The 21,096-nt window shown below is 54.8% G+C and overlaps 2 protein-coding genes across 3 annotated transcripts; one reads left to right on the forward strand and one right to left on the reverse strand.

Moving 5' to 3' along the window:
- Positions 1-82: 82 nt before the first annotated feature.
- Positions 83-13,275, reverse strand: mpdu1 (mannose-P-dolichol utilization defect 1). Its single transcript, NM_001016186.2, has 7 exons — positions 13,164-13,275; positions 5,862-5,927; positions 4,819-4,951; positions 4,505-4,590; positions 3,000-3,118; positions 2,789-2,899; positions 83-366 (listed from the first exon to the last, which is right to left on the reverse strand). Exons 1-7 carry the CDS (start codon positions 13,249-13,251, stop codon positions 220-222), a joined length of 750 nt encoding a protein of 249 aa, NP_001016186.1. The 5' UTR covers positions 13,252-13,275; the 3' UTR covers positions 83-219.
- LOC101733137 (protein ANTAGONIST OF LIKE HETEROCHROMATIN PROTEIN 1-like) lies at positions 13,224-19,061 on the forward strand. 2 transcript variants are annotated; one of them, XM_031899639.1, is made up of 3 exons: positions 13,224-13,398; positions 17,205-17,262; positions 17,368-19,061. In XM_031899639.1, the coding sequence occupies exons 1-3, from the start codon at positions 13,250-13,252 to the stop codon at positions 18,826-18,828; spliced, it is 1,668 nt and encodes a 555-aa protein (XP_031755499.1). In that variant the 5' UTR covers positions 13,224-13,249; the 3' UTR covers positions 18,829-19,061. The 2 variants fall into 2 exon arrangements, with proteins under 2 accessions (XP_031755499.1, XP_004920283.2); XM_004920226.4 differs by having other exon boundaries at positions 17,205-19,061.
- Positions 19,062-21,096: the final 2,035 nt, after the last annotated feature.

Raw genomic sequence — 21,096 nt, forward strand, 5'->3', positions numbered from 1 at the left:
GTCGGGGGTGCCTAGGGGAGAGTCGGGGGTGCCTAGGGGAGAGTCGGGCACTGACAGGGAGCAAGAGAAACCGGAAACCAGAAAATTTAAAAATCTTTACTAATTACATGTAGAACTAATGATGTTTCTGTGGTGCCGGACCGATCCCAGAACCAAGGCCCAGGAGGACGGAATGAGAAGGCCGTGGATTTGCCATTGGGGGGGGGCAGTTATTCCCCCTCAGTTCTTTTTCTTCTTCTTTTGCTGCTGCTGTTTGTGCTTCCCCGCCGGCCGGGCGTCCCAGTAATACAGCAACTGCCCCACGATGAGCCCATTGCACGCAGACGATACCACGTACGTGACTAACATGAGCGAGTCGTTGGTCTCCTATACAACAACATGGGGGTCAGATGGGAAGGAAGCCCAGAGGAGCCAATCCAGCCACCTGCACCTACCCCCCCACACCTACTCAACCACACTTCCCCCCACCAGTCAGACCTCCCCCCCACCAGCCACACCTACCCACCTGCCACCTACCCCCCCACACCTACACCAGCCATACCTCCCCCCACCAGCCACACCTACCCACCTGCACCTACCCCCCCCCACACCTACACCAGCCATACCTCCCCCCCACCAGCCACACCTACCCACCTGCACCTACCCCCCCCCACACACCTACACCAGCCCATACCTCCCCCCCACCAGCCACACCTACCCACCTGCACCTACCCCCCCCACACACCTACACCAGCCATACCTCCCCCCCACCAGCCACACCTACCCACCAGCCACACCTACCCACCTGCACCTACCCCCCCCCACACCTACACCAGCCATACCTCCCCCCCACCAGCCACACCTACCCACCTGCACCTACCCCCCCCCCCACACACCTACACCAGCCATACCTCCCCCCCCACCAGCCACACCTACCCACCTGCACCTACCCCCCCCCACACACCTACACCAGCCATACCTCCCCCCCACCAGCCACACCTACCCACCAGCCACACCTACCCACCAGCCACACCTACCCCCCCCACACCTACACCAGCCATACCTCCCCCCACCAGCCACACCTACCCACCTGCACCTACCCCCCCCCCACACCTACACCAGCCATACCTCCCCCCCACCAGCCACACCTACCCACCTGCACCTACCCCCCCCCCCCCCACACACCTACACCAGCCATACCTCCACCCCACCAGCCACACCTACCCACCTGCACCTACCCCCCCCACACACCTACACCAGCCATACCTCCCCCCCACCAGCCACACCTACCCACCTGCACCTACCCCCCCCACACACCTACACCAGCCATACCTCCCCCCACCAGCCATACCTCCCCCCCACCAGCCACACCTACCCACCAGCCACACCTACCCACCTGCACCTACCCCCCCCACACCTACACCAGCCATACCTCCCCCCCACCAGCCACACCTACCCACCTGCACCTACCCCCCCCCCCCACACACCTACACCAGCCATACCTCCCCCCCCCACCAGCCACACCTACCCACCTGCACCTACCCCCCCCACACCTACACCAGCCATACCTCCCCCCACCAGCCACACCTACCCACCTGCACCTACCCCCCCCCACACACCTACACCAGCCATACCTCCCCCCCACCAGCCACACCTACCCACCAGCCACACCTACCCCCCCCCCACACCTACACCAGCCATACCTCCCCCCCACCAGCCACACCTACCCACCTGCACCTACCCCCCCCCCCCACACCTACACCAGCCATACCTCTCCCCCACCAGCCACACCTACCCACCTGCACCTACCCCCCCCCCACACACCTACACCAGACATACCTCCCCCCCACCAGCCACACCTACCCACCTGCACCTACCCCCCCCCCACACACACCTACACCAGCCATACCTGCACCCCACCAGCCACACCTACCCACCTGCACCTACCCCCCCCACACACCTACACCAGCCATACCTCCCCCCCACCAGCCACACCTACCCACCTGCACCTACCCCCCCCACACACCTACACCAGCCCATACCTACCCACCTGCACCTACCCCCCCCCCCCACACCTACACCAGCCATACCGACCCCCCACCAGCCACACCTACCCACCTGCACCTACCCCCCCCCCCCCCACACACCTACACCAGCCATACCGACCCCCCACCAGCCACACCTACCCACCTGCACCTACCCCCCCCCCCCACACACACCTACACCAGCCATACCTCCCCCCCACCAGCCACACCTACCCACCTGCACCTACCCCCCCCCCACACCTACACCAGCCATACCTCCCCCCCACCAGCCACACCTACCCCCCCCACACACCTACACACCTGCACCTACCCCCCCCCCACACACCTACACCAGCCATACCTCCCCCCCACCAGCCACACCTACCCACCTGCACCTACCCCCCCACACACCTACACCAGCCACACCTCCCCCCCACCAGCCACACCTACCCACCTGCACCTACCCCCCCCCCCCCCACACACCTACACCAGCCATACCTCCCGCCCGCCACACCTACCCACCTGCACCTACCCCCCCCCCCCACACCAGGCACACCTACCCACCCGCACCCACGCCCCCCACACACCTACACCAGCCATACCTCCCCACCACCACACCTACCCACCTGCACCTACCCCCCCACACCAGCCACACCTACCCACCTGCACCCACGCCCCCCCACACACCTACACCAGCCATACCTCCCGCCCGCGGCCCGCCACACCTACACCTACCCCCCCCACACCAGGCACACCTACCCACCCACGCCCCCCCCCACACCTACCTGCGTGCAGGTAAATATCCGTGCGAGGGAGCCGAGAAACAGGAGCCCCATGGTGACTGCAGAGAGCTGCCCAGTATGGCCGTTCCTATAGTTTGTACTTGCCTGTATTAACTGTGGAACAAAGGAAACTTCTTATTAGGACATGGGGGTCTGTAGGGTCCCACGGCGACAGGCTCCGCCCCCCACTGGGCAAACAAAAGGGGATACTTACTCTGCTAATAACGACGGCGGGTACATTAGTGGCCTGCATAGCCGTAATCATAGCCATGGGAATTACAGGAGACAGGCAAACGGCAAGCAGCGAGAAAAACCCCCCGAGGAACAATATACCTGGAATGGGGTAAAAACAGCAGTCAGAGTACAGAACAGGTGGGACTAAGGGTTAAAAACAGTAGAAAGGGGGCAGAGTGGCAAGGAGGCGGCAGGGGGAGAGGCCAGAGGGAAGGGAGGCAGGGGGAGAGGCCAGAGGGAAGGGAGGCAGGGGGAGAGGCCAGAGGGAAGGGAGGCAGGGGGAGTGGCCAGAGGGGAGGGAGGCAGGGGGAGAGACCAGAGGGGAGGGAGGCAGGGGGAGAGGCCAGAGGGGAGGGAGGCAGGGGAGAGGCCAGAGGGGAGGGAGGCAGGGGGAGAGACCAGAGGGGAGGGAGGCAGGGGGAGAGGCCAGAGGGGAGGGAGGCAGGGGGAGTGGCCAGAGGGGAGGGAGGCAGGGGGAGTGGCCAGAGGGAAGGGAGGCAGGGGGAGTGGCCAGAGGGGAGGGAGGCAGGGGGAGAGACCAGAGGGGAGGGAGGCAGGGGGAGAGGCCAGAGGGGAGGGAGGCAGGGGGAGAGACCAGAGGGGAGGGAGGCAGGGGGAGAGGCCAGAGGGAAGGGAGGCAGGGGGAGAGGCCAGAGGGAAGGGAGGCAGGGGGAGTGGCCAGAGGGAGGGAGGCAGGGGGAGAGACCAGAGGGGAGGGAGGCAGGGGGAGAGACCAGAGGGGAGGGAGGCAGGGGGAGAGGCCAGAGGGGAGGGAGGCAGGGGGAGTGGCCAGAGGGGAGGGAGGCAGGGGGAGAGACCAGAGGGGAGGGAGGCAGGGGGAGTGGCCAGAGGGGAGTGGCCAGAGGGGAGGGAGGCAGGGGGAGAGGCCAGAGGGAAGGGAGGCAGGGGGAGAGGCCAGAGGGGAGGGAGGCAGGGGGAGAGGCCAGAGGGGAGGGAGGCAGGGGGAGAGGCCAGAGGGGAGGGAGGCAGGGGGAGTGGCGGCAGGGGGAGAGGCCAGAGGGGAGGGAGGCAGAGGCCAGAGGGGAGGGAGGCAGAGGCCAGAGGGAAGGGAGGCAGGGGGAGAGGCCAGAGGGAAGGGAGGCAGGGGGCGAGGCCAGAGGGGAGGGAGGCAGGGGGCGAGGCCAGAGGGGAGGGAGGCAGGGGGAGAGGCCAGAGGGAAGGGAGGCAGGGGGAGTGGCCAGAGGGGAGGGAGGCAGGGGGAGAGGCCAGAGGGGAGGGAGGCAGAGGCCAGAGGGGAGGGAGGCAGAGGCCAGAGGGAGAGGCCAGAGGGAAGGGAGGCAGGGGGCGAGGCCAGAGGGGAGGGGAAGAGGCCAGAGGGGAGGGAGGGAGGGAGGGGGAGTGGCCAGAGGGAGAGGCAGGCAAGGGGAGAGGCCAGAGGGGAGGGAGGCAGAGGCCAGAGGGGAGGGAGGCAGAGGCCAGAGGGGAGGGAGGCAGGGGAGACTGGGGTTAAAGCTGTGCCATTACCCGTAGACGTGCTGCCCCCCAGGTGCTGGATAAGGAATCCGATTGTGAGAGTCTGTAACATGAGGAACAGGACTTCCCCCCAGGAGCTGGAAGACACAGAGTGGCCTATGAGCCGGGCACACAGGGGACAAGAGGCCATGGTGCTGAGATATACAGTGGCCCCGGGGCCGGGGAGGGTCACGTACACTATGCTAAGCAACAGACAACATGGCACAGTGCCCCCCACCCACACATCAGTACGGGGAGAGAATGAAACCCTGCCATGCCAGTTATACCCCCGGCCCCGGGGCAAAACCAGAGGCTCAGTGCCTTACCTGAAAGGAAACCCGTGCGTAATGCTGTACACCATGGTGCCCGACAGCGCCAGCAGCTCCAGCAGAATGGACTTGAAACTGAGGCCCTCGGCGGTACCGGCCCGGATTATCTTCACTATCTGTGGGATCTTGACTGGGGGGAGTGACCAAAGGGTAGGATCAGCCAACAGTAGCCTAAGCCCCCATATAAACCCACCCAGTACAGTAAGTACCACAGCTGCCCAACCCAGGGCAAATTTCATTACTATTTAAACTCTCACTGATCTTAAACTTAAAAAATGAATCTTGCTAACCCCCCCTCCAAATACTTACCTATCCACATACCCTGGGCTGCTCTCTTTCCCATGGTCAGACAGGAACCTCCCCCTGGGTAAGTGAATCCAATCTCCCCCCAGTACTTACCCAGGTACAGAGTTCTGATTCTCTGTACTTCCTGCTCCTGGGCTGCTCTCTTTCCCATGGTCAGGCAGGAACCTCCCCCTGTGTAAGTGAATCTCCCCCCAGTACTTACCCAGGTACAGAGCTCTGATTCTCTGTACTTCCTGCTCCTGGGCTGCTCTCTTTCCCATGGTCAGGCAGGAACCCCCCCCCCCCGGGTAAGTGAATCCAATCTCCCCCCAGTACTTACCCAGGTACAGAGCTCTGATTCTCTGTACTTCCTGCTCCTGGGCTGCTCTCTTTCCCATGGTCAGGCAGGAACCTCCCCCTGGGTAAGTGAATCCAATCTCCCCCAGTACTTACCCAGGTACAGAGCTCTGATTCTCTGTACTTCCTGCTCCTGGGCTGCTCTCTTTCCCATGGTCAGGCAGGAACCTCCCCCTGGGTAAGTGAATCCAATCTCCCCCCAGTACTTACCCAGGTACAGAGCTCTGATTCTCTGTACTTCCTGCTCCTGGGCTGCTCTCTTTCCCATGGTAAAGTGGAGTGGACATTACTGTAGGGGTAGTGGCCAGTGTGGCTAGTACAAACTGGCCTAGGTTTCACAATGCACCTGTAAATGTTACATGAGGAACCTTTAGTTAGTGAGCCCCACGGGTACTTACCCATCATAGATCCGCCAATAATCCCAAACCCTAGCGCCTTGCTGAGCGCCACCTTCAGGCACGGAACTGGGGGAGAGAGAGACAAAATGGGGAATCATGGGAATCGGGGGAGAGAGAGACAAAATGGGGAATCATGGGAATCGGGGGAGAGAGAGACAAAATGGGGAATCATGGGAATCGGGGGAGAGAGAGACAAAATGGGGAATCGGGGGAGAGAGAGACAAAATGGGGAATCATGGGAATCGGGAGAGAGAGACAAAATGGGGAATCATGGGAATCGGGAGAGAGAGACAAAATGGGGAATCATGGGAATCAGGGGAGAGAGAGACAAAATGGGGAATCATGGGAATCGGGGGAGAGAGAGACAAAATGGGGAATCATGGGAATCGGGGGAGAGAGAGACAAAATGGGGAATCATGGGAATCGGGGGAGAGAGAGACAAAATGGGGAATCGGGGGAGAGAGAGACAAAATGGGGAATCATGGGAATCGGGAGAGAGAGACAAAATGGGGAATCATGGGAATCGGGAGAGAGAGACAAAATGGGGAATCATGGGAATCGGGAGAGAGAGACAAAATGGGGAATCATGGGAATCGGGGGAGAGAGAGACAAAATGGGGAATCATGGGAATCGGGGGAGAGAGAGACAAAATGGGGAATCATGGGAATCGGGGAGAGAGAGACAAAATGGGGAATCATGGGAATCGGGGAGAGAGAGACAAAATGGGGAATCATGGGAATCGGGGGAGAGAGAGACAAAATGGGGAATCATGGGAATCGGGAGAGAGAGACAAAATGGGGAATCGGGGGAGAGAGAGACAAAATGGGGAATCATGGGAATCGGGGGAGAGAGAGACAAAATGGGGAATCATGGGAATGGGGAATCATGGGAATCGGGAGAGAGAGACAAAATGGGGAATCATGGGAATCGGGAGAGAGAGACAAAATGGGGAATCGGGGGAGAGAGACAAAATGGGGAATCATGGGAATCGGGAGAGAGAGACAAAATGGGGAATCATGGGAATCGGGGGAGAGAGAGACAAAATGGGGAATCATGGGAATCGGGAGAGAGAGACAAAATGGGGAATCGGGGGAGAGAGAGACAAAATGGGGAATCATGGGAATCGGGAGAGAGAGACAAAATGGGGAATCATGGGAATCGGGGGAGAGAGACAAAATGGGGAATCATGGGAATCGGGGGAGAGAGACAAAATGGGGAATCATGGGAATCGGGGAGAGAGACAAAATGGGGAATCATGGGAATCGGGAGAGAGAGACAAAATGGGGAATCATGGGAATCGGGAGAGAGAGACAAAATGGGGAATCATGGGAATCGGGGGAGAGAGAGACAAAATGGGGAATCATGGGAATCGGGGGAGAGAGAGACAAAATGGGGAATCATGGGAATCGGGGGAGAGAGAGACAAAATGGGGAATCATGGGAATCGGGGGAGAGAGAGACAAAATGGGGAATCATGGGAATCGGGAGAGAGAGAGACAAAATGGGGAATCATGGGAATCGGGAGAGAGAGACAAAATGGGGAATCGGGGGAGAGAGAGACAAAATGGGGAATCATGGGAATCGGGGGAGAGAGAGACAAAATGGGGAATCATGGGAATCGGGGGAGAGAGAGACAAAATGGGGAATCATGGGAATCGGGGGAGAGAGACAAAATGGGGAATCATGGGAATCGGGGGGGAGAGAGACAAAATGGGGAATCATGGGAATCGGGAGAGAGAGACAAAATGGGGAATCGCGGGAGAGAGAGACAAAATGGGGAATCATGGGAATCGGGAGAGAGAGACAAAATGGGGAATCATGGGAATCGGGGGAGAGAGAGACAAAATGGGGAATCATGGGAATCGGGGGAGAGAGAGACAAAATGGGGAATCATGGGAATCGGGAGAGAGAGACAAAATGGGGAATCATGGGAATCGGGAGAGAGAGACAAAATGGGGAATCATGGGAATCGGGGGAGAGAGACACAAAATGGGGAATCATGGGAATCGGGAGAGAGAGACAAAATGGGGAATCATGGGAATCGGGGGAGAGAGAGACAAAATGGGGAATCATGGGAATCGGGGGAGAGAGACAAAATGGGGAATCATGGGAATCGGGGGAGAGAGACAAAATGGGGAATCATGGGAATTGGGGGAGAGAGACAAAATGGGGAATCATGGGAATCGGGAGAGAGAGAAAAAATGGGGAATCATGGGAATCGGGGGAGAGAGAGACAAAATGGGGAATCATGGGAATCGGGGGAGAGAGACAAAATGGGGAATCATGGGAATCGGGGGAGAGAGACAAAATGGGGAATCATGGGAATCGGGGGAGAGACAAAATGGGGAATCATGGGAATCGGGGGAGAGAGACAAAATGGGGAATCATGGGAATCGGGGGAGAGAGACAAAATGGGGAATCATGGGAATCGGGGGAGAGACAAAATGGGGAATCATGGGAATCGGGGGAGAGAGACAAAATGGGGAATCATGGGAATCGGGAGAGAGAGACAAAATGGGGAATCATGGGAATCGGGGGAGAGAGAGACAAAATGGGGAATCATGGGAATCAGGGGAGAGAGACAAAATGGGGAATCGGGAGAGAGAGACAAAATGGGGAATCATGGGAATCGGGGGAGAGAGATAAAATGGGGAATCATGGGAATCGGGGGAGAGAGACAAAATGGGGAATCATGGGAATCGGGAGAGAGAGACAAAATGGGGAATCGGGAGAGAGAGACAAAATGGGGAATCGGGGGAGAGAGACAAAATGGGGAATCATGGGAATCGGGGGAGAGAGAGACAAAATGGGGAATCATGGGAATCGGGGGAGAGAGAGACAAAATGGGGAATCATGGGAATCGGGGGAGAGACAAAATGGGGAATCATGGGAATCGGGGGAGAGAGAGACAAAATGGGGAATCATGGGAATCGGGAGAGAGAGACAAAATGGGGAATCATGGGAATCGGGAGAGAGAGACAAAATGGGGAATCATGGGAATCGGGGGAGAGAGACAAAATGGGGAATCATGGGAATCGGGAGAGAGAGACAAAATGGGGAATCGGGAGAGAGAGACAAAATGGGGAATCATGGGAATCGGGGGAGAGAGACAAAATGGGGAATCATGGGAATCGGGAGAGAGAGACAAAATGGGGAATCGGGAGAGAGAGACAAAATGGGGAATCATGGGAATCGGGAGAGAGAGACAAAATGGGGAATCATGGGAATCGGGGGAGAGAGACAAAATGGGGAATCATGGGAATCGGGGGAGAGAGAGACAAAATGGGGAATCATGGGAATCAGGGGAGAGAGACAAAATGGGGAATCATGGGAATCGGGGGAGAGAGACAAAATGGGGAATCATGGGAATCGGGAGAGAGAGACAAAATGGGGAATCATGGGAATCGGGGAGAGAGACAAAATGGGGAATCATGGGAATCGGGGGGAGAGAGAGACAAAATGGGGAATCATGGGAATCAGGGGAGAGAGACAAAATGGGGAATCATGGGAATCGGGGGAGAGAGACAAAATGGGGAATCATGGAATCGGGGGGAGAGAGACAAAATGGGGAATCATGGGAATCGGGAGAGAGAGACAAAATGGGGAATCGGGAGAGAGAGACAAAATGGGGAATCGGGAGAGAGAGACAAAATGGGGAATCGGGAGAGAGAGACAAAATGGGGAATCGGGGGAGAGAGACAAAATGGGGAATCATGGGAATCGGGGGAGAGAGACAAAATGGGGAATCATGGGAATCGGGGGAGAGAGACAAAATGGGGAATCATGGGAATCGGGAGAGAGAGACAAAATGGGGAATCGGGGGAGAGAGAGACAAAATGGGGAATCATGGGAATCGGGGGAGAGAGACAAAATGGGGAATCATGGGAATCGGGGGAGAGAGACAAAATGGGGAATCATGGGAATCGGGGGAGAGAGACAAAATGGGGAATCATGGGAATCGGGAGAGAGAGACAAAATGGGGAATCATGGGAATCGGGGGAGAGAGACAAAATGGGGAATCATGGGAATCGGGGGAGAGACAAAATGGGGAATCATGGGAATCGGGGGAGAGAGACAAAATGGGGAATCATGGGAATCGGGGGAGAGAGAGACAAAATGGGGAATCGGGGGAGAGAGACAAAATGGGGAATCATGGGAATCGGGGGAGAGAGAGACAAAATGGGGAATCATGGGAATCGGGGGAGAGAGACAAAATGGGGAATCATGGGAATCGGGGGAGAGACAAAATGGGGAATCATGGGAATCGGGGGAGAGAGACAAAATGGGGAATCATGGGAATCGGGGGAGAGAGAGACAAAATGGGGAATCATGGGAATCGGGGGAGAGAGAGACAAAATGGGGAATCGGGGGAGAGAGACAAAATGGGGAATCATGGGAATCGGGGGAGAGAGAGACAAAATGGGGAATCATGGGAATCGGGGGAGAGAGAGACAAAATGGGGAATCATGGGAATCGGGGGAGAGAGACAAAATGGGGAATCATGGGAATCGGGGGAGAGACAAAATGGGGAATCATGGGAATCGGGGGAGAGAGACAAAATGGGGAATCATGGGAATCGGGGGAGTGGCAGCTGGGCATGGGGGCATCTGGCACGGGGCAGTTTATTACAATATGGCAGGAAAGGAAGGTGCCAGGGGGCGCAGTAAGGGGTCAGTAGCTGCCACTGAGACCCCCCCATTATACACAGAGAATCCCTTGATTTATTTTTCTGCCCCCCTCCCCTGTACATTGTGCAATAATGCCCACCCTCCATTCATTGTGGGGCCCCTGAAACACAAGAACTGATGGGCCTTTCCTACCCAGGAGCCAATGCGCAGGAGGCGTGGCCTGACACACATCTGGTGGGAGTTGTGGTATTGTGGGCTTGGGGGGCAACAGCCAGACTTTCACCTCTGTATCTACCCCCATTACCCTCCCATTTATTAGTAATTCTGCATAAATCCATGTACTTCCCCTTTAAAGAGGGGCTGATACCAGGAAGTAATAGCCCCCCCCTATGTACCAACAGTGATACAATGGCTCCTGCAATCAATAGGCCTCCTGCTGCTCCCAGATAAGGAACAGGCAGCACCCCTGGGGGGGGGGGGGGGGGGAGAATCTATAGGCTGAATGCACAGATACGATAAGATGCACGGCCAGTTGTCAGTATGAGATAAGCATAGTACAACCCCCAGGCACTGGCAGGGCATCACAGTATCCTTATCATTTACAGTAGGGGGTACAGTATCCCTTATAATACATGAGTGATACTCAGAGTTCCCTGTATAACTCAGCCTGCAGCCTTGTGCCTTTATATGGGGGGCACAGAACCCCTCAGTGACTGCTAATATCCTTATCATTTACAGTAGGGGGTACATTATCCCTTATAATACATGAGTGATACTCAGAGTTCCCTGTATAACTCAGCCTGCAGCCTTGTGCCTTTATATGGGGGGCACAGAACCCCTCAGTGACTGCTAATATCCTTATCAGTTACAGTAGGGGGTACATTATCCCTTATAATACATGAGTGATACTCAGAGTTCCCTGTATAACTCAGCCTGCAGCCTTGTGCCTTTATATGGGGGGCACAGAACCCCTCAGTGACTGCTAATATCCTTATCATTTACAGTAGGGGGTACAGTATCCCTTATAATACATGAGTGATACTCACAGTTCCCTGTATAACTCAGCCTGCAGCCTTGTGCCTTTATATGGGGGGCACAGAACCCCTCAGTGACTGCTAATATCCTTATCATTTACAGTAGGGGGTACATTATCCCTTATAATACATGAGTGATACTCAGAGTTCCCTGTATAACTCAGCCTGCAGCCTTGTGCCTTTATATGGGGGGGCACAGAACCCCTCAGTGACTGCTAATATCCTTATCATTTACAGTAGGGGGTACATTATCCCTTATAATACATGAGTGATACTCAGAGTTCCCTGTATAACTCAGCCTGCAGCCTTGTGCCTTTATATGGGGGGCACAGAACCCCTGAGTGACTGCTAATATCCTTATCATTTACAGTAGGGGGTACATTATCCCTTATAATACATGAGTGATACTCAGAGTTCCCTGTATAACTCAGCCTGCAGCCTTGTGCCTTTATATGGGGGGCACAGAACCCCTCAGTGACTGCTAATATCCTTATCATTTACAGTAGGGGGTACATTATCCCTTATAATACATGAGTGATACTCAGAGTTCCCTGTATAACTCAGCCTGCAGCCTTGTGCCTTTATATGGGGGGCACAGAACCCCTCAGTGACTGCTAATATCCTTATCATTTACAGTAGGGGGTACATTATCCCTTATAATACATGAGTGATACTCAGAGTTCCCTGTATAACTCAGCCTGCAGCCTTGTGCCTTTATATGGGGGGCACAGAACCCCTGAGTGACTGCTAATATCCTTATCATTTACAGTAGGGGGTACATTATCCCTTATAATACATGAGTGATACTCAGAGTTCCCTGTATAACTCAGCCTGCAGCCTTGTGCCTTTATATGGGGGGCACAGAACCCCTCAGTGACTGCTAATATCCTTATCATTTACAGTAGGGGGTACATTATCCCTTATAATACATGAGTGATACTCAGAGTTCCCTGTATAACTCAGCCTGCAGCCTTGTGCCTTTATATGGGGGGCACAGAACCCCTCAGTGACTGCTAATATCCTTATCAGTTACAGTAGGGGGTACATTATCCCTTACATGGCACAGCAGAGTATGGGCAGGGCCGGGCCCCTATACAGGAAAGGTGCTGGAAATCCCCATAACTGTAACATTTAGCACCGTTGTCAGGTTATCAGACCTACTATTGCCCCCTTGTTACCCAGTACCAGAGCTGCACTCTGACCCCACTGGTACCTGCCCTACACAAGGGCACTCACATGGAATTGTGGGTAACCAACACTATTGGCCATACCAAACTGGGGGATTGTGGGTAACTGGCCCTACTCAGTGAAGCAGAACTGGGGGATTGTGGGTAACTGGCCCTACTCAGTGAAGCAGAACTGGGGGATTGTGGGTAACTGGCCCTACTCAGTGAAGCAGAACTGGGGGATTGTGGGTAACTGGCCCTACTCAGTGAAGCAGAACTGGGGGATTGTGGGTAACTGGCCCTACTCAGTGAAGCAGGACTGGGGGATTGTGGGTAACTGGCCCTATTGACTAAGCTGGAACTGAGGAATTGTGGGTAACTGCTGTACTGACTGTAACAGGACTGGGGGATTGTGGGTAAGTGGGAAGGAACCAAGAAGTAATATGGGGGGGGGGGTACATATCTGGTGACTCACCATCTAACAAGTTAAATCTGAGGAAGAACTCATCGAAGCAGCGCTCCGGTAAGATTCCCGGCACCAGCAAGCCTCTCGCCGTCTCCATGATTGAAGGAATAACCCGGTGCAACGGTCACTTCCGGGTGGGTTACCGGCTTCTCGCGAGATTTCATGCCGGGCGGCCATCTTGGTTGGGGCGGGGAAGCTCTCCCTCAGCGCTGAGCTGTCACCGTAACGAGCAGGACTCAATTAGGTAAAGCGTGTGGGTCCGTGTGGGTCGGTGTGGGTCCGTGTGGGCCGCTGTATCTCTGTCTGACTGGGGTAGGGCCGAGTGTGCAACGTTACGTGGGTTAGGGGCTTCTTATCCGCCATTTTACCCACAAGCCCCTGCGGCCCAGAAATGGCGGGAAGCCCCTGTGTGATCCCAGGCCTCACTAGCGTCTACATTCTGCCTTATATAAAGGAACAGTAATATAACTTCCCCTGGGAGTGCAGCGCATTATTATATATAGCCTGGCCCCTGGGAGTGCAGCGCATTATTATATATAGCCTGGCCCCTGGGAGTGCAGCGCATTATTATATATAGCCTGGCCCCTGGGAGTGCAGCGCATTATTATATATAGCCTGGCCCCTGGGAGTGCAGCGCATTATTATATATAGCCTGGCCCCTGGGAGTGCAGCGCATTATTATATATAGCCTGGCCCCTGGGGGTGCAGCGCATTATTATATATAGCCTGGCCCCTGGGAGTGCAGCGCATTATTATATATAGCCTGGCCCCTGGGAGTGCAGCGCATTATTATATATAGCCTGGCCCCTGGGAGTGCAGCGCATTATTATATATAGCCTGGCCCCTGGGAGTGCAGCGCATTATTATATATAGCCTGGCCCCTGGGGGTGCAGCGCATTATTATATATAGCCTGGCCCCTGGGAGTGCAGCGCATTATTATATATAGCCTGGCCCCTGGGAGTGCAGCGCATTATTATATATAGCCTGGCCCCTGGAGTGCAGCGCATTATTATATATAGCCTGGCCCTGGGAGTGCAGCGCATTATTATATATAGCCTGGCCCCTGGGAGTGCAGCGCATTATTATATATAGCCTGGCCCCTGGGAGTGCAGCGCATTATTATATATAGCATGGCCCCTGGGAGTGCAGCGCATTATTATATATAGCCTGGCCCCTGGGGGTGCAGCGCATTATTATATATAGCCTGACCCCTGGGAGTGCAGCGCATTATAGCCTGGGGAGTGCAGCGCATTATTATATATAGCCTGGCCCCTGGGAGTGCAGCGCATTATTATATATAGCCTGGCCCCTGGGAGTGCAGCGCATTATTATATATAGCCTGGCCCCTGGGAGTGCAGCGCATTATTATATATAGCCTGGCCCCTGGGAGTGCAGCGCGTTATTATATATAGCCTGGCCCCTGGGAGTGCAGCGCATTATTATATATAGCCTGACCCCTGGGAGTGCAGCGCATTATTATATATAGCCTGGCCCCTGGGAGTGCAGCGCATTATTATATATAGCCTGGCCCCTGGGAGTGCAGCGCATTATTATATATAGCCTGACCCCTGGGAGTGCAGCGCATTATTATATATAGCCTGGCCCCTGGGAGTGCAGCGCATTATTATATATAGCCTGGCCCCTGGGAGTGCAGCGCATTATTATATATAGCATGGCCCCTGGGAGTGCAGCGCATTATTATATATAGCATGGCCCCTGGGAGTGCAGCGCATTATTATATATAGCCTGGCCCCTGGGAGTGCAGCGCATTATTATATATAGCCTGGCCCCTGGGAGTGCAGCGCATTATTATATATAGCCTGGCCCCTGGGAGTGCAGCGCATTATTATATATAGCATGGCCCCTGGGAGTGCAGCGCATTATTATATATAGCCTGGCCCCTGGGGGGTGCAGCGCATTATTATATATAGCCTGGCCCCTGGGAGTGCAGCGCATTATTATATATAGCCTGGCCCCTGGGAGTGCAGCGCATTATTATATATAGCCTGGCCCCTGGGAGTGCAGCGCATTATTATATATAGCCTGGCCCCTGGGAGTGCAGCGCATTATTATATATAGCCTGGCCCCTGGGAGTGCAGCGCATTATTATATATAGCCTGGCCCCTGGGAGTGCAGCGCATTATTATATATAGCCTGGCCCCTGGGAGTGCAGCGCATTATTATATATAGCCTGGCCCCTGGAGTGCAGCGCATTATTATATATAGCCTGGCCCCTGGGAGTGCAGCGCATTATTATATATAGCCTGGCCCCTGGGAGTGCAGCGCATTATTATATATAGCCTGGCCCCTGGGAGTGCAGCGCATTATTATATATAGCCTGGCCCCTGGGAGTGCAGCGCATTATTATATATAGCCTGGCCCCTGGGAGTGCAGCGCATTATTATATATAGCCTGGCCCCTGGGAGTGCAGCGCATTATTATATATAGCCTGGCCCCTGGGAGTGCAGCGCATTATTATATATAGCCTGGCCCCTGGGAGTGCAGCGCGTTATTATATATAGCCTGGCCCCTGGGAGTGCAGCGCATTATTATATATAGCCTGGCCCCTGGGAGTGCAGCGCATTATTATATATAGCCTGGCCCCTGGGAGTGCAGCGCATTATTATATAGCCTGGCCCCTGGGAGTGCAGCGCATTATTATATATAGCCTGACCCCTGGGAGTGCAGCGCATTATTATATATAGCCTGGCCCCTGGGAGTGCAGCGCATTATTATATATAGCCTGGCCCCTGGGAGTGCAGCGCATTATTATATATAGCCTGGGCCCCTGGGAGTGCAGCGCATTATTATATATAGCATGGCCCCTGGGAGTGCAGCGCATTATTATATATAGCCTGGCCCCTGGGAGTGCAGCGCATTATTATATATAGCCTGGCCCCTGGGAGTGCAGCGCATTATATATATAGCCTGGCCCTGGGAGTGCAGCGCATTATTATATATAGCCTGGCCCCTGGGAGTGCAGCGCATTATTATATATAGCCTGGCCCCTGGGGTGCAGCGCATTATTATATATAGCCTGGCCCCTGGGGGTGCAGCGCATTATTATATATAGCCTGGCCCCTGGGAGTGCAGCGCATTATTATATATAGCCTGGCCCCTGGGAGTGCAGCGCATTATTATATATAGCCTGGCCCCTGGGAGTGCAGCGCATTATTATATATAGCCTGGCCCCTGGGAGTGCAGTGCAGCGCATTATTATATATAGCCTGGCCCCTGGGAGTGCAGCGCATTATTATATAGCCTGGCCCTGGGAGCCATTATATAGCCTGGCCCCTGGGAGTGCAGCGCATTATTATATATAGCCTGGCCCCTGGGAGTGCAGCGCATTATTATATATAGCCTGGCCCCTGGGAGTGCAGCGCATTATTATTATATAGCCTGGCCCCTGGAGTGCAGCGCATTATTATATATAGCCTGGCCCCTGGGAGTGCAGCGCATTATTATATATAGCCTGGCCCCTGGGAGTGCAGCGCATTATTATATATAGCCTGGCCCCTGGAGTGCAGCGCATTATTATATATAGCCTGGCCCCTGGGAGTGCAGCGCATTATTATATATAGCCTGGCCCCTGGGGAGTGCAGCGCATTATTATATATAGCCTGGCCCCTGGGAGTGCAGCGCATTATTATATATAGCCTGGCCCCTGGGAGTGCAGCGCATTATTATATATAGCCCTGGCCCCTGGGAGTGCAGCGCATTATTATATAGCCTGGCCCCTGGGAGTGCAGCGCATTATTATATATAGCCTGGCCCCTGGGGGTGCAGCGCATTATTATATATAGCCTGGCCCCTGGGAGTGCAGCGCATTATTATATATAGCCTGGCCCCTGGGAGTGCAGCGCATTATTATATATAGCCTGGCCCCTGGGAGTGCAGCGCATTATTATATATAGCCTGGCCCCTGGGAGTGCAGCGCATTATTATATATAGCCTGGCCCCTGGGAGCAACATCCCTGGAGAAGTCTCTGAGGAGGAATGAGGCATTTAAGGAAAGACATTGATATTACTGACTAACATATTCTGCACAGGTCTGTACGTATCAAACACATTAGTCGTGGGAACATGCAGGAACCTCCCAGGGGCAATATACACAATGGATCCAATCACAAGGCCTATAACTGTCAGCCTACCAGGCCCTCTCACCTGAGACACAGCCAATGGAGAAGCAACAGCGATGAAGGGACGGGCAATATACACAATGGATCCAATCACAAGGCCTATAACTGTCAGCCTACCAGGCCCTCTCACCTGAGACACAGCCAATGGAGAAGCAACGGCGATGAAGGGACGGCCAATAATATTAATAATAATAATAATATAAATGATGGTGCAGTGGAAGAAGCCCAGAAATCTGTCCCTGATCTCTGCACCGGGGTTATCAGTCTCTGCACGCTCTACTACATTCGTCTGAAGCAGAAGCGGCGACTCCGGGAGCAGCAGAGACGCAGACGCATGCTCCTGTTTCGCCATGCCAGGTCGCAGGACAAGCTGCGCTTTGCTGTTCTGTGGATGGCACGGCAGCTAACGGATATGGACGTTCCAACACCAGGGTTATGCCGGCCGTGCCAAAGTTTTGACCATCAGAGTCCTAGCAGAGAGCATTCTTCTGTGGTGTGGGATACGGTCATCGAAAAAGCTTTCTCTAATTTTGATTGGATAGAAAGTTTCCGGATGACAAAGTCCACATTCGATTATTTGTGTGATCAGCTGCGCCCTGCTATGCAGAAAACTGTTCCTGATGCGGGTCAGACCATGCCGCTAGAGGTGAGACTGGCAATAACACTTTGGCGTTTGGGCTCTTCTTCTCCATATCGAACCAATGAAAATATCTTTGGTGTTTCTCGCTCAGCCATCGTCATGATTGTCCGTGATGTCTGCGAGGCCATCATTTCTGTTTTTACTCCCAGGTTTATCCGTGTTCCATGTGGAAACACGCTGCAGGACACACTGAGGGGGTTTGAGGAACAACACGGGTTGCCGCAGCTAGCAGGGGTAGTGGGCACTTTGCATGTAGCCATACAAACCCCAGCTGAGAAATCTGGTCAATATTTCAACAACAAAGGATGGCATTCGGTAGTTGTTCAGGCCGTGGTAAATGCTGATCTTTGCTTCTGGGACCTGAACATTGACTGCCCTGGAAACCTGTCCGATTCACAGGTTCTGGTGTCCTCCGAGCTATATAAGATGGCTAATAGGGGCACTCTCTTCCCAAGCTCCACCAGGAATGTGAAGGGGTTGGAGGTGCCCATACACTTACTGGGACCACGATCTTACCCGCTGCTCCCATGGTTGATGACTCCGTTTACTGAGGAAACGGGTCGAGAGTGCGGAGAGTTGAACAGGCAGTTTTCTTCTGCGCTGGGTGTAATAGACATGGCGTTTGAGCGCCTAAAGGGTCGCTGGTGCTGCCTTCTAAAGAGCAACGACTTTGACCTGTGCCTTTTGCCCACCCTGATTACAGCTTGTTGCACCTTGCACAACATATGTGAGCACCGTGGAGACCCCTTTGAGGAACACTGGCTGGAGGTTGCAGCTGAGGAAGACCTGGAGCAGCCGAGTGAGTCCGATGAAGAAGACAGTAAAGAAGAGCAAGAAGTAAATGGGGTGGCAAAGGCAATTCGAACTGCTCTTGCAAGTTTTCAGAACACCTGATTATGGCTTTACTAAGTTGGACCCAAATCTGATTGTAATTTAACCACGTGTTATAAGGGTGATAATGATCCAGTCCTGTTTTTCCAAAACCTAATTCCTCTTTACTCTAAAAGGTAGTATTAACACCATAATAGCATGGGGTGAGTCGGGATCTCTCTGCCGGGAGTGGGATCATTATCCCCTAATGACGGGGTGAGTGGGTATCTCTGTGCCAGGAGTGGGATCATTATCCCCTAATGCCCCAGGGTTAGTGGGTATCTCTGTGCCGGGAGTGGGATCATTATCCCCTAATGATGGGGTGAGTGGGTATCTCTGTGCCGGGAGTGGGATCATTATCCCCTAATGCCCCAGGGTTAGTGGGTATCTCTGTGCCGGGAGTGGGATCATTATCCCCTAATGACGGGGTGAGTGGGTATCTCTGTGCCTGGAGTGGGATCATTATCCCCTAATGCCCCAGGGTTAGTGGGTATCTCTGTGCCGGGAGTGGGATCGTTATCCCCTAATGCCCCGGGGTGAGTGGGTATCTCTGTGCCGGGAGTGGGATCGTTATCCCCTAATGCCCCAGGTTTAGTGGGTATCTCTGTGCCGGGAGTGGGATCATTATCCCCTAATGACGGGGTGAGTGGGTATCTCTGTGCCAGGAGTGGGATCATTATCCCCTAATGCCCCAGGGTTAGTGGGTATCTCTGTGCCCGGAGTGGGATCGTTATCCCCTAATGCCCCGGGGTTAGTGGGTATCTCTGTGCCTGGAGTGGGATCGTTATCCCCTAATGACAGGGGGTGAGTGGGTATCTCTGTGCCGGGAGTGGGATCATTATCCCCTAATGCCCCAGGGTTAGTGGGTATCTCTGTGCCCGGAGTGGGATCGTTATCCCCTAATGCCCCGGGGTGAGTGGGTATCTCTGTGCCGGGAGTGGGATCGTTATCCCCTAATGCCCCGGGGTGAGTCGGGATCTCTGTGCCGGTAGTGGGATCGTTATCCCCTAATGACGGGATGAGTGGGTATCTCTGTGCCAGGAGTGGGATCGTTATCCCCTAATGCCCCAGGGTTAGTGGGTATCTCTGTGCCCGGAGTGGGATCGTTATCCCCTAATGCCCCGGGGTTAGTGGGTATCTCTGTGCCGGGAGTGGGATCGTTATCCCCTAATGACAGGGGGTGAGTGGGTATCTCTGTGCCGGGAGTGGGATCGTTATCCCCTAATGACAGGGGGTGAGTGGGTATCTCTGTGCCGGGAGTGGGATCGTTATCCCCTAATGCCCCGGGGTGAGTGGGTATCTCTGTGCCAGGAGTGGGATCGTTATCCCCTAATGCCCCGGGGTTAGTGGGTATCTCTGTGCCGGGAGTGGGATCGTTATCCCCTAATGAAAGGGGGTTAGTGGGTATCTCTGTGTCGGGAGTGGGATCGTTATCCCCTAATGCCCCGGGGTGAGTGGGTATCTCTGTGCCAGGAGTGGGATCGTTATCCCCTAATGCCCCGGGGTGAGTGGGTATCTCTGTGCCGGGAGTGGGATCGTTATCCCCTAATGACAGGGGGTGAGTGGGTATCTCTGTGCCGGGAGTGGGATCGTTATCCCCTAATGACGGGGTAAGAGGGTATCTCTGTGCTGGGAGTGGGATCGTTATCCCCTAATGACAGGGGGTGAGTGGGTATCTCTGTGCCGGGAGTGGGATCATTATCCCCTAATGACAGGGGGTGAGTGGGTATCTCTGTGCCGGGAGTGGGATCGTTATCCCCTAATGACAGGGGGATAGGGGGTATCTCTGTGCCGGGAGTGGGATCGTTATCCCCTAATGACGGGGTGAGTGGGTATCTCTGTGCCGGGAGTGGGATCGTTATCCCCTAATGACAGGGGCATAGGGGGTATCTCTGTGCCGGGAGTGGGATCGTTATCCCCTAATGCCCCGGGGTGAGTGGGTATCTCTGTGCCGGGAGTGGGATCGTTATCCCCTAATGACAGGGGGTGAGTGGGTATCTCTGTGCCGGGAGTGGGATCGTTATCCCCTAATGCCCCGGGGTGAGTGGGTATCTCTGTGCCGGGAGTGGGATCGTTATCCCCTAATGACAGGGGGTGAGTGGGTATCTCTGTGCCGGGAGTGGGATCGTTATCCCCTAATGCCCCGGGGTTAGTGGGTATCTCTGTGCCTGGAGTGGGATCGTTATCCCCTAATGACAGGGGGTGAGTGGGTATCTCTGTGCCGGGAGTGGGGTCGTTATCCCCTAATGACGGGATGAGTGGGTATCTCTATGCCGGGAGTGGGATCATTAT

Source organism: Xenopus tropicalis, chromosome 3, assembly GCF_000004195.4.
Source record: "Xenopus tropicalis strain Nigerian chromosome 3, UCB_Xtro_10.0, whole genome shotgun sequence".
NCBI classification, from domain to species: domain Eukaryota; kingdom Metazoa; phylum Chordata; class Amphibia; order Anura; family Pipidae; genus Xenopus; species Xenopus tropicalis.

What these genes read in the sequence shown, in the direction of transcription:
- mpdu1 (NM_001016186.2), bottom strand. Translation starts at nt 13,251, where the DNA reads ATGGAGACGGCGAGAGGCTTGCTGGTGCCGGGAATCTTACCGGAGCGC. An exon ending in TATTGGCGGATCTATGATGG is followed by an intron (nt 4,952 to 5,861) that starts GTAAGTACCCGT and finishes CACTCCCCCCAG; the next exon opens with TCAAGATCCCACAGATAGTG. An exon ending in ACGCACGGGTTTCCTTTCAG is followed by an intron (nt 4,591 to 4,818) that starts GTAAGGCACTGA and finishes TGTGTCTTCCAG; the next exon opens with CTCCTGGGGGGAAGTCCTGT.
- LOC101733137 (XM_004920226.4), top strand. Translation starts at nt 13,250, where the DNA reads ATGATTGAAGGAATAACCCGGTGCAACGGTCACTTCCGGGTGGGTTAC. An exon ending in AACGAGCAGGACTCAATTAG is followed by an intron (nt 13,399 to 17,204) that starts GTAAAGCGTGTG and finishes TATTCTGCACAG; the next exon opens with GTCTGTACGTATCAAACACA.